General features: G+C 37.2%; 1 protein-coding gene across 2 annotated transcripts; it reads right to left on the reverse strand.

The window, feature by feature from the left end:
* Positions 1–450: 450 nt before the first annotated feature.
* LOC143254116 (uncharacterized) lies at positions 451–9053 on the reverse strand. Of its 2 annotated transcripts, XM_076508906.1 has the most exons (4): positions 8683–9048; positions 7448–7549; positions 2805–2892; positions 451–1906 (listed from the first exon to the last, which is right to left on the reverse strand). In XM_076508906.1, exons 1-4 carry the CDS (start codon positions 8737–8739, stop codon positions 1128–1130), a joined length of 1026 nt encoding a protein of 341 aa, XP_076365021.1. In that variant the 5' UTR covers positions 8740–9048; the 3' UTR covers positions 451–1127. The 2 variants fall into 2 exon arrangements, with proteins under 2 accessions (XP_076365021.1, XP_076365023.1); XM_076508908.1 differs by lacking the exon at positions 7448–7549 and having other exon boundaries at positions 8683–9053.
* Positions 9054–13061: the final 4008 nt, after the last annotated feature.

The following is a 13061-nucleotide window of genomic DNA, read 5'->3' on the forward strand; positions in this document are numbered from 1 at the left end:
GTTACACAATACACATATATATATATCTTTTAAATTTTTAGGTTAAACTTGTTTGAAGGTGTATATTGGTTTTCTTCTATTGTTTATGATACTGTAAGTGTACTGTATTGTTTGTTTGTAATTAAGCACACAGCTATACAATGGGCTATTTGTGCTCTGCCCACCACGACTATCGAAACACAGTTTTTGGCGTTGTAAGTCCGCATTCACACCTCTGTGCCACTGTGAGTATATTTATTCTACTCAGTTTTTCTCTCCAGTTTCACTATAACTGTGTCCCAAAATATATCTCTCCAGGTTTCTCTGGTGTGGATACACGTAACTCCAAACTCACTATAATTGTACACACACAGCCTTTTCCGTGTGTGCGTGTAATGAAAAAAGTTTTTGGCAAAATAAATTATTGAAATTTTCCAGGATTAGGGTGTAAAACGAAGAAAAAAAATCATATTTTGTAAAAAAATAGCCTTTAATATTTCTCATGCCTGTACACTGTTATTTATATACACATAAAACTTTACAAACGAAGTGATAACTACGATCACGTGCTCTGCACAATGGTGTTCCTACGATGGATCCGCTAGTTCGAAGAAAACAAGGCTGAAACCACATGAGAAAATTCACAGTAATTCTAATCATTTTCAAGGAATATTTTGTTTAGTCTATTGATTTTAGAGGCACACGAGTTAGAAAGCTTCTGATAAAATGTTTTATTTCTGTGGTTAACAGAATCTCTTCAACTTCGCATGTCTTTGAATTTTTTTATAACCAACACAGCACTTGTAAAAAGTATGGAACGTAAGTGACGAGGCTGGAACTTAACTGTTATTATTACCTACAACAGTACAATTGTTTCTATAGTCTACCACCACTGTGAATAACGGACAACAACAATTGTCAATCGTTCAGAAAACATAAATTATTAATATCATTCTTTTATAGCTTACAATGACCTTTCTGGAGAAGAATAAAAACAATGACCTTTCTGGAGAACAAAAACAATGACCTTTCTGGAGAAGAGTAAAAAAGGCACCAAAAATATGTACAGCACGTTATACATATATAACTCTCTTTTGGCTAACTTTGTAAAACTTAAGGTATGTTTTGGGGAAAAGAAACGCGTACAATCACCAGGGTCTCCAGACAACTTCCGGTGATTTGGGCGCCATCTGTATGACACTACAGGCACTCCCTCCACCAACTCTTGCGACGTGATACACTGATTCGGCAGAAAGACTCGACATTTTGGGACTGGCAAGCGATCCGTTGCCCAGAGAAGCCTCCGAATCGCTACTGTAGCCTTTGGAACTGATGTTGGACATTGGTGTTGAGGGTGTACTTCTGATGGAAACAGTTGAGGACATGGTGGTGTACACACTCAATTGGCTGTCTGTTTTGTTGCTCGTGACGAGATTGAGAGGACCATTTGGATAAAGTTGGGCTAAAGAGCGCGTGGGTATGGATGACTCGGGTACTATTAGAGCCAACTGGACGTTGGTCACATTGGAGGAGAATTCTTTAGTAGCAGAACTACTCGTGGCTGGAAAGTGTATGAGGTCAGTATTTTGTGCTCTAGGCGAACTGGTTCGAATCGACGGTGGGATGGCTACTCCGTGAAAGATGTCAACTTCCACGGATGTATTGGACGTGGAGCTGTCAGGGAGCGTCTCGGGAGTCATTGCACGTGGTACTTTGTCGTCACCAGATGGCGTTTTCTCATCCGAAGTGTTGATAGACGGAGTGTCGTCAAAGTTTGCAAGACATCCTGACATGTGGTTTAGTAATCTTGAACGCAGGACGGAATCCACGCCCTCTAGTCTGGTCACAAAACGGCTTACCTCCTTCACACATTCAGCATAGCCGGCTCGGAACTTCCCCATGGACAATGGATCGGTGGAATAGGATGCTGAAAACAACGTTAAATCATCATTAAGACCCTTACAAATATACATATTGTGTACATCAGTATAACGTCATTAGTACTGTTCTGTATAAATTTACATGTTGTGTACATCATTAGTACTGTTCTCTATAAATACACATATTGTGTGCATCAGAATAACATCATTAGTACTGTTCTGTATGAATATACATATTGTGTACATCAGAATAACATCATTAGTACTGTTATGTATAAATATACATCTTGTGTACATCAATATAACATCATTAGTACTGTTCTGTATAAATATACATATTGTGTACACCAGAATAACATCATCAGTACTGTTCTGTATAAATACACATATTGTGTACATCATTAGTACTGTTCTGTATAAATATACATATTGTGTACATCAGAATAACATCATTAGTACTGTTCTGTATAAACATACATCTTGTGTACATCAATATAACATCATTAGTACTGTTCTGTATAAATATACATATTGTGTACATCAGAATAACATCATTAGTACTGTTCTGTATAAATACACATATTGTGTACATCAGAATAACATCATTAGTACTGTTCTGTATAAATATACATCTTGTGTACATTAGTATAACATCATTAGTACTGTTCTGTATAAATATACATCTTGTGTACATCAGAATAACATCATTAGTACTGTTCTGTATAAATATACATATTGTGTACATCAGAATAACATAATTAGTACTGTTCTGTATAAATATACATCTTGTGTACATCAGTATAACATCATTAGTACTGTTCGGTATAAATATACATATTGTGTACATCAGAATAACATCATTAGTACTGTTCTGTATAAATATACATCTTGTGTACATCAGAATAACATGACTGAGGTAAATATGGTGTTTTTAAACATACTTACTTGATGTTTGCTGTTTGTGTAGGGTCTGGAGATGTTTCACCGTTAGTTCGAGGATATCAGCTTTCTCTAGCTTAGAATGGCGTCCAGTCTGTAGACCAACAAACACATGTGTTAAACATGTTCCTTAAACTGTCAGATTGGGGCGATCGTAGCCCGCAAATAAATAAATAAATAAAAATAAAAAAGTAGCTCACAAGAAAGATGCCTACCAAGATTCGAATTCTCTGTCCTCACTAATGACGTACAGGCAACAATATGTTTATCACGAATTACCCTAAGAGATGTAACAACATTTTTCAATATTTGTGTTTTTTCAGTAGCTGACAAAAACATGTAAGCGAATTTATTTTTTTCGGTACTTTCGTGCGGTGATAAAATAACAAGTAACACACAATGTAAAAGCTGATACACAGTTTAAAACATGAAAAAATATACAAGCCAATCAAAAAATTGACTACACCTTTCAACGTTTCAATTCCTGGTCATGACATTGGAACGTCAAAACGCGTCGAGTCAACTTTTAACTGAGAAGCCATAGAATGGCCTGAATTTAAAAAGATACTTGTGTATCCGTATTAACGTTGTGTGTAATTTACCATTTTAACGTAATAATTGATGCAACCATTCGCGTTAAATATAGCAGTTTAAAAAACAACACAAAAATATCATAGGTGCAGCGAACATATGCACACGTATATAAACAAAGACACACAGGTATGCACGCACACCTATATACACCTAGCACCAGCCACTTTTATGAAAGCCTAGCACTAGTACGAGGTGCATGAGTAGGTTACTTGTCCACTTTATGTGTTCGAATATAGTTACCCAATCTTATGGTTGAACTTTGAACTCTCTATTAAATCTACCTTAACTTTCCTGATCAGTTGTAGTCATGCTCTTGTCTAGTCCAACGTTTTTTTTTCTGTCCAAGATTTCTTTTGCTTGTGCTTAGAGAATCACGCTCCGCACGTGCATTGCGACTTCCTTTACAGTAACGCCAAACAGTCTAAGTGGACAATAACTAAGATTTCGTGCGCTTGACATGTCCTGAATTAGAAACCTGAAGGCTACCACGTGAACTTGCACCTGGAAGAACTGGAGGTTTGAAAGCAGGACTAATCTTTCGCTTTTGTGTCAGGTAAACCTGATATCCGTTGTTTGGTTTCATGTAACTGTTTCAAAGGCAGACTCATCTGGATACTATCCAATAGTTTTGTAGCAAAGGATGTTACGTTGCTTGTCGACCGCTGTCATGGTTACTAGATTTTGTTGTATTCTGAATGAATGTATTTCGAGTTCTGATAACCATGACAACGTGCGTACAAATTAAGTCGCTTTATAGTAGTCCGGATAAGACTTAAATTCTGAATAAACAGGTGATACACTAATAAGATATCTTTCAATAAACGAATAGTACAATATCAGAAACGTATCAGACTAGAAGGAAGGCAGCTATTGGATAGCACCCACCGCCAATTGTTAGGGTAACTATTGTCGGACACCATGGTGGAATGTGATCGTCACGCTCCCAAGGTGCGAAACACTATCTCGTGACAATGTGACCCGAACATGGCATTTTGCTAATCACTAGGTCACTTCCCATTCAGATTCATCGGTTCACTGGCTAGGAAATGTACGACTCAGTTCTATAAGACATGGAACATTTCAGACGAAAAGTTAACAACGAATCAGTGCATCGCACGAGCTCGCACAACGTGACAAAACGTAATATCTAAATTACTGATTGGTCTAGAAAAGTTCAAACAATTTAACAGTTACGAGCTCCAGACTTCGAAGGTGTGGAGTTTATTCGAAACTTGGTTTTTCAATTCTGGAGTTGGGAAACATGCCGATACTGCTTATAATTTGGAAATCTGATCCAGATCTTGTGACGTAGTTATAACGACTTCTTTTGATCTAGATCACCACAGAACTGGTGACGTAGTTACAACGACTTCTTTGATCCACAACTGTCTTACCGTCAATCTGAAGTAGCTGTTGTTGTTTGAATTTCGCGCAAAGCTACTCGAGGGCTATCTGCGCTAGCCGTCCCTAATTTAGCAGTGTAAGACCAGAGGGAAGGCAGCTAGTCATCACCACCCACCACCAACTTTTGGGCTACTCTTTTACCAACGAATATAAGGGTTGACTGTTACATTATAAAGCCCCCACGGCTGAAAGGGCGAGCATGTTTGGTGCGACCGGGATTCGAACCCGCGACCCTCGGATTATGAGTCAAACGCCTTAACACTTTAGCCATGCCGGGCCATCTCAGTATCCTAACGAAGATTTAAAATAAAATTATCAAATGTTTCAGTCTTAACAAGTGTTTTACATTGAAATACAGAATAATTATAATTCGTGAGATTTGAATGCATTTATTTGTCGTATATGTATAACATAAAATAGTAGAACGTTATGTGATTACTATGGACATTTAAAAAGTTTCTAACTACGAGTCGACAATTCGAAGTAACCGTACATTTATTTCGTGATGACGAGAAACCCACTTGAAGTAAAAATGTATTTCAAGATGGGTGGTATGGGTGTTAAAACTTACTTTAAAATAAAGTAGAGAACAACGTTTTGATTTTCTTTAGGTCTTTTTTATTTTAACACCCCTACCAGCCGTCTTCAGGTACCTTTGTATATTTAGTTCTTTGTTTATTTTATAGAAATGCCACATCAGACTATCTAATTCCCCATGGGGGGATCGAACACCTGAGTTTAGCATTATAAGTTCATAAACTTACTGCTGTCCGACTGAGGAATATGACCGTATGTATAAATATAGTTACTGTGCCTATTAACACTTACAAACCTTTTATGACCTATTAACCTATGTCAGCTAGCTTCCTACATAGACCAAAAATACAACTTGACCCAGTATATAATGCGAGTAGCCTTCTATACTGGTCTAATTAGGAGCAGGAAGTGATTATAAGTTATGACAACTTCATTTCATTGATTCATCAGTCAAATAAATACCCTGTTGTTATCCACATTTTCGGCCGTAATCCCAATAATATCTTACAATGTTTGGGTTTAAACTTACTTAACAATTTTTACTAATTAAAAGTCTCCATAAACGTATTTATGCGCGATGTTCTTTCTTGATTTAAAGAATCAGAAAGGGATTTGGTCACCCTAACTCCAAGCTGTACAAAAGAAACATTTCAACAGGACTTCAGTCGAAATTAAGAACGAAGATGGTGTCAAGGCTTAGCTTTGGTGATTCTTTCAATGTTCTGTGTTCCTGAGTAGATGTTAATGGCAATAGACCATTGTTTTTCCTCTCTCTATTTACTGTTTACCTTCAAGCGCTTGTTACAGTTATATACAAGAATTACCGTGTCAATTAGTTTAGCATTGCTGTTCCCTTTTAAAGCGAAGAAAAACGTTCGTCCACAAGTTAGAAAATGGATTGTTTGAGCTCATCTTTTAAAAGACTATTTCATTAGGCTTAACCATAGAAGTATCTGTACCTTAAGTTCACTAAAGCCCTAGGCTGTTCTTAAGAACTCGAGTGGAAACAGTGAGTATGGGCAGTGGATGTACTATAGTACCACCTGCGGCTAACATCAAATCGAGCGCTTTTACAGTCACACCGTTAAGCTCACCTGCTTACGTGATACTTCATTACATTAAAAAAAAAAAAGAATCCTCGTTTTCCACATGTTCTTTAAACTGGGGTTGCGTTCTATACATGATCGTACCCGAAGGCTGTGGCACGTGCTCCAAAAAGCTGAAGCTGAAACTCGTGCGCCTACACGTGCTATACACTACAATGGAAGCCTTCAACGAAAAAAAGAACTGTAAATCCTCCAAACGTAAGCACTCTGGTGTACGTAGCTGTTCATAAGAGGCACGTGTCTCATACGTAGACTGTCTGCGAAGAACATCCGTGCACAGTCAGTGCGCACGTGAAAATTGTCGAGTTTAAAACTTCCGGGATTTCTCCACCGGATCTTCAAACACCTTTCGCACAAGTTCTTATTGCTCATAAATAGTTTCAGTAACCGCCGCGTTAGAACATGTGGGGATGAGTCCCCCACTTCAGTTGAGTTTGTAGTGAAAAATCATTAATTGTGAAGAGATAAAAGGTCGAAAAGCTAAGGTATATAGATTTATTTAAAAAAAAAGTCACTTACGTTTACCACTGAACTGCCTGTTTTTACATTAATTTCATTTATTTATTCATTTTTAACCCTTTCTCTACCACATCTTGATCCCCCCACTATATGTAGGCCGAATTTGCCACTACATGTAAAAATGTTCTAGGGGAGCACGTCCCCTGACCCGCTTTAATCTTTACTGTCAAAAATGGTTTAGGTCTCAATGAAAACCACATGAACAAATAATAAACCGAAACCTAAATTAAATAAATATATATGAAAAAAAAAACATATCGTTGGCTCCTGCAAAGCACTTATAATAAGTCATATTACGAACACCAGGTGTCACTTAAAGTGGTTAAAAGAATAACCATGAATAACGTTCGAAAAAGTTGCGCTTAATTAAACTAAGTTTTTGTTTCAAATCTCATACAAAACCTAAACTTGAACATGTTAATTATACAAGTAATTCTTCAAGTATAAATATACTAGTTTATTTTCTCTCTCAACCAATAAAATGCTGACCTGGGGTTCTTTTTTTGCTGCATCTAAAATTAAGGATTTCAGTTCGGTTAAGCTCTTGTTAATCCGGGCTCGTCTTCGCTTTTCCATAAGGGGCTTAGAAGCCTGGGAAAGAAAAAAATATCTCAAGTTATGAGAGTACGAACTGTAGGGGCTGCTAATTAAAACTTTTTTTTTTTATTTTACAAATCGAGAAGATAAAAATCTTACCTATATCACATTATTATTTCGTTCACCACAAAGACTTTATTATTATTATCACGTTTCTCATCTTTGGATTTTGGAACGATAGATGAGGCTCTTACGTCACGATTGGTCAAGAGAAATCAAAAGCCAGTGGCTGTCAATATTTTAAGCATAACAAAATGTGACCCGATTTCAACGACAATTATTCACTTGTGTTAAAATATGTAGGACGTTTTGTGAAAATTCTGTAGGTGATAGAGATAAATGGATATCATTTTGGGATTCAGCGCACAGGAATTACTGTATAAATTTCAGGACAATACAACCATCGCTGATCTGTGTTATTAGTTTCAGTTCTCAGGTAAGCTGTGAAAATACAGATTGTAGGAACTGTTAATTATCAGTTCTAGTTAATGGATTAATAAACTCACTGTAGTGGTACGACTTAACTCGGAACCCTTTAAATAACTAACGTAAGATCAAATGTTTGATTCTATTATTTAAGGTAGTTAATACCAGAAACTAGAAAATTTGAAGTTAAGCTAGTCTCAGGAACTGGAAAGTTGAAAATTAGCTAGTGTGAGGAACTAAACAATTTTAAGTTTAGCTAATGTCAGGAAATATGGAACTTTAAGCCTAGCTAGTGTCAGGAAATATGAAACTTTAAGCCTAGTCAATGTCAGGAAATATGGAACTTTAAGCCTAGCTACTTTCAGGATATATGGAACTTTAAGCCGAGCTAGTTTCAGGATATATGGCACTTTAAGCCTAGCTAATGACAGGAAATAATGAACTTTTTTCGATTGTGTCAGGATCAAGAGAGTTTGTCTAATTTCTCGTATAGTTGCTAAAGTTAATCTGTCTTTTATAATGTTTGGTTCCATTAAAATGAGATAACATTTAGTTTTCAAGAGGGTGAAATTGAATGGTAACATTGTTTACGGTCTGTTCTTCTATTTTACTTTCAAAGTAAAACTCCACAGCCAGTGGTTAACAGAAGAATAAAAAGATACTTTATAATATTTTAGTTTATAACGTTTTGACATACATACCCGTCTGTTCTCACTTTTACAAACACCCAGTGGACTTTTAGTAGCTGGCATGGTCATCGTAGCTGTGTGCTTTCAGCAGAAAGGACTGGAGAATATAAGGGCACACACGCTCACTGTGTAGATTCACTGATAAAAGATAACTTTTCCGGATCTGACTCTCTGGGACGTCACCCGTCGAAATGAGTGAAAGCACGTGGCTCCGCGACCTTTAGTCGGTAGCATGCGTGATGAGACTCAAATGACCAATCAGTGCCCTCCGATGTTTCGTTTCACGTGCGGGTGTGCCCACGTACCTTGCAGTAGGCTTGCCACTATTGGCTAATAGCCTCAGGTAGTGCAATGAAAGCTCGTGATGAAGGGGCAGTGCCGCGAGGCAGCACACGTGCCACCGGTGGTGATAATAGACCAAGAGAACGTAGAACGCTGTGGGAAAACCACTCCTACCGCACATGCTCTTGGAACTATTTCCCCTGATTCATAGCCTTCAAGACTGACCCCAGAGTAAACAAGCACATTGGAACCACACATTATCTCCCCTCCCCCCAACATGCGTCTCATGAACGAAGTTTTTCAGTGTTTCAAACCATCTCGATGGTTTTATTTATGCACCCCAACTAATCAACATTACAGTTATATATATATATATACATATTCTTTTACGGTTTTTTTATTGCCTTTCTATACCAAAGATGAGAAACAGTTTCTACGCCATAAAAAAAGTTGGTGAAAAAAAAAAGAAAATCCGATAATTAGTACGGGAATTTTTTTTATCGTACATTCCCGTGGTCGTCACTTAACTGTCTGAACAGAGCCAAAGCTTTAATGGACGTGCACGTGCCATGCGTTGGCTGGACGAATGTTTAAGAGCATCTCCGTTAGCACGCGCGCGGGCGTTGTTAGCCCGTGAAGAAAAGCACCACACGAAGAAAACAACGACTTCTGTAGCACGTGACGGTTATTTTATTTAAAAAAAAACCAAAAAACTCCTGGTTAAAAACTCCTGGTTACTGAAACCGATTTTCTTTACTAAGAAACCGTGAGAAGAAAACTCTTATAACTTCCGTTCAGGTCCACGTGGTTATAAATACAGCTAATTAAATACATCTTTCTTACATTTTTGTTTATATGCACGTGAGAAACGTCTTGGTTTATCAGTTAGGTGCCCTCTCTGTTAACGACGTTTTCACTTATTTCTAGTCCACAGAATGAGGGTATGGATATTTGTAGCTTATCCTTATAGCTTATAGCATGTTAATTTTGTAGATATTAGACTTTTTGTTTTGTGCTCGGCGTAAACATTTCTTATTGTAAGGAAGTCATGAACCCCGAGTCCTAACTTTCGCCACACTCTCAGAAATTCGGAACGCCAGATTAAATACACGCTCGTTTAGAAACAAACAAACACTAAACTAGACATCTCGACTGTGACGTTGTTTATTTTATGTCTATCCACTGACTAAATCACTTCAACGTGGAGTCACAAAATCATGATTCTTAACGTTGCTTTTGCAACTTGTTACACCTACATACCAGTGCGTGGATCCAAGCAAGTTGGATAGGCCTAACGAACTATCGTTCAAAGATAGTACGTGTACAGAGAGAGAAAGGGAGAACGCGCAATTTGTACTACACGAGTTGAAACTAAACACCTGCACTGCACGAAGTTGGAGTTGAACGCGCAGATCGTATCACGTGCTGCGCTTGAGATCCTTAGACAATATAATATTATTTACACGTGCACAGTACATACCTATTCGTATAAGCTTTCCAAGAAAGCCATAACGTAGGTTACTAGTTTGTTTAACCCTTTCACTTCTCCTTTTGGAGATTGTATATTACAGTATGTAAAGCAAAACGTATTATAGTTTCTTCTCTCCCGACTTAATCCACTCCAGGTGTTTCTTTCGTCACGCGTTTCAGAAGCACTGGAATTCATATCCGAATTACACGGGGACTAAACTCTGCAACAAGAGACCAACAAAGTGTTAACACATAATACAGCGTTACCACCTTTGACCAGTCTAGTCTGTAAATAAGGCTGAAAGTGAAAACAAACATCTAAAGATCCAGTTGTCGATATTAGTGGAAACAGGATTTGAATCCCGTTTCTGAACAAGTTGTGTTTTTTTTTCGTCTTTAAGGGAATAAGTAACAAAAAATAGGTCAAGGGACTAAGGTAACTGACAAGTTATCCCTTAGGCTTTCCATGTGATCATAACACGTTTTAGATCGCTTGTCCCTGTCCTGTGTTTATCCAACTATTTCTGTTTTACCTGCAGGTTTATTGTCATTAATGGTATATGTATGTGGGGTCGTTTATATTGACACATATATTGAGACGACGACAGCCATGAGCTTAATTAATATATACATATTTGATCTTCCAAATATATTAGGAACGCTGTTTTAATCCTGGATTTTCTAGGTTTCGATTATCGAACCTATAATCTTTGTAGTTCGTGCTATAATGTTACTCCCCTTCTTCCACTTTCCGCTAATAACTTACTTTTAAATAACTCAAAAAATACGCAACGTTTACGTTGCTATGATAATGCGAAACCCTGAAGCAAAGTTTGCAAACCCTTTATCGGTTGTCCACTAACGTATGTACTGCACTGACCATCTTCCACTTCACAGATTTTGACCATTACTTTGTATGTTCAAATATGCCAGATTGTATAGGTTGTTATTCTAACGACGCCTCTCAAAACCGGCCTTCCTAATCGCTAAATCATGTAGTCCTCAGCAAAGTAGGAAAGAATGGGAAAGCCACTAATAAAGCTTAAATCAGTATAGTATGGACCATCTAAAGTTTTCATATTGCTATCCAGGGTGGCTCAAGAGTTGGCGACGGGTGATGTTGACTAGTTGCCTTCCTTTCAGTCTATCACTGCTAAATTAGGGACGACTACTTGGAGAGGAGAGCCACCAGGTAAAAATCTGTCACAGCATCATTGGTGATACAAGAACTTATATCATAAGGTGCTCCGGTGGCCTTGAGACTTAAAAAAAAAGGCTTAACTGTAGCGCGTAAAATTAACCTTTCCTCCAACATCACTTTTGTGCAGTTGTATTATAAACGATTTGTCATTAGTCTAGCAGATATAGTTACATTATAAGTGATTTGTCATTGGTTCAATAGATTTAGTTACATTATAAACGATTGCTCATTGGTCTAGCAGATTTAGTTACGTTATAAACGATTGGTCATTCGTCTAGCAGATTTAGTTATTTTATAAACGACTGGTTATTGGTCTAGCAGATTTAGTTATATTATGAACGATTGATCATTGGTCTAGCAGATTTAGTTATGCTATAAACGACTTGTCATTGGTTTAATAGATTTAGCTACATTATAAATGATTTGCCATTGATTTTATAGGTTTATTGTGTTATAAACGATTGCTAACTGATGTAGCAGATTTACTTACATTATAAACAATTGATCATTGGTCTAATATATTTAGTTATATTAGAAACAATTGGTCATTGGTCTAACATATTTGGTTGAATTGTAAACAATTGGTCATTGGTCTGATATATTTAGTTGAATTATAAACAGTTGGTCATTGGTCTAGCAGATTCTGACGTCAACGATTTCAGTTATTGGCCATCAGTTTTTCGATATTAGATAACAACGACAACGTAACCCAAATAAGAAACATAAACAGGAAGTTAAAGTATGTTTTATCTTAAAATAGTTTCTGTCAAACTACTATAGTTTAACTTTTTTCGCAGGTTCTATTGTCACAAAGGACACGTTGAATAAACGAAGGACATGAACGACCAACACCCAAAAGCTGGGTTTCATCCTGTCTTATTGTCTATAGCATTTGAGGGCGTTATCACCTTTTTCCAGAGGGTATCATAGACCCACAAACTACAAAATACACTTATAACTGTGCTAAGAGTGTAAGATACGAGGCCTTCCAAGTACAGTTACTTGTTACTTTCAAGAGTATATAGTACAGGGCCTTCCATATACGGTTACAAGTTACTTTCAACACTTAACTGTTTGCAAGAGTTGTTACATGCTACTCTCAACACTGTAATGTACCACGTTTTACAAGGGTTGTTACATGCTACTCTCAACACTGTAATGTACCAAGTTTTACAAGGGTTGTTACATGCTACTCTCAACACTGTAATGTACCAAGTTTTACAAGGGTTGTTACATGCTACTCTCAACACTATAATGTACCAAATTTTACAAGGGTTGTTACATGCTACTCTCAACGCTGTAATGTACCAAGTTTTACAAGGGTTGTTACATGCTACTGTCAACACTGTAATGTACCAAATTTTACAAGGGTTGTTACATGATACTCTCAACACTGTAATGTACCAAGTTTTACAAGGGTTGTTACATGCTACTCTCA

The sequence above is a fragment of the Tachypleus tridentatus genome, chromosome 6, assembly GCF_004210375.1.
Source record: "Tachypleus tridentatus isolate NWPU-2018 chromosome 6, ASM421037v1, whole genome shotgun sequence".
NCBI lineage: Eukaryota > Metazoa > Arthropoda > Merostomata > Xiphosura > Limulidae > Tachypleus > Tachypleus tridentatus.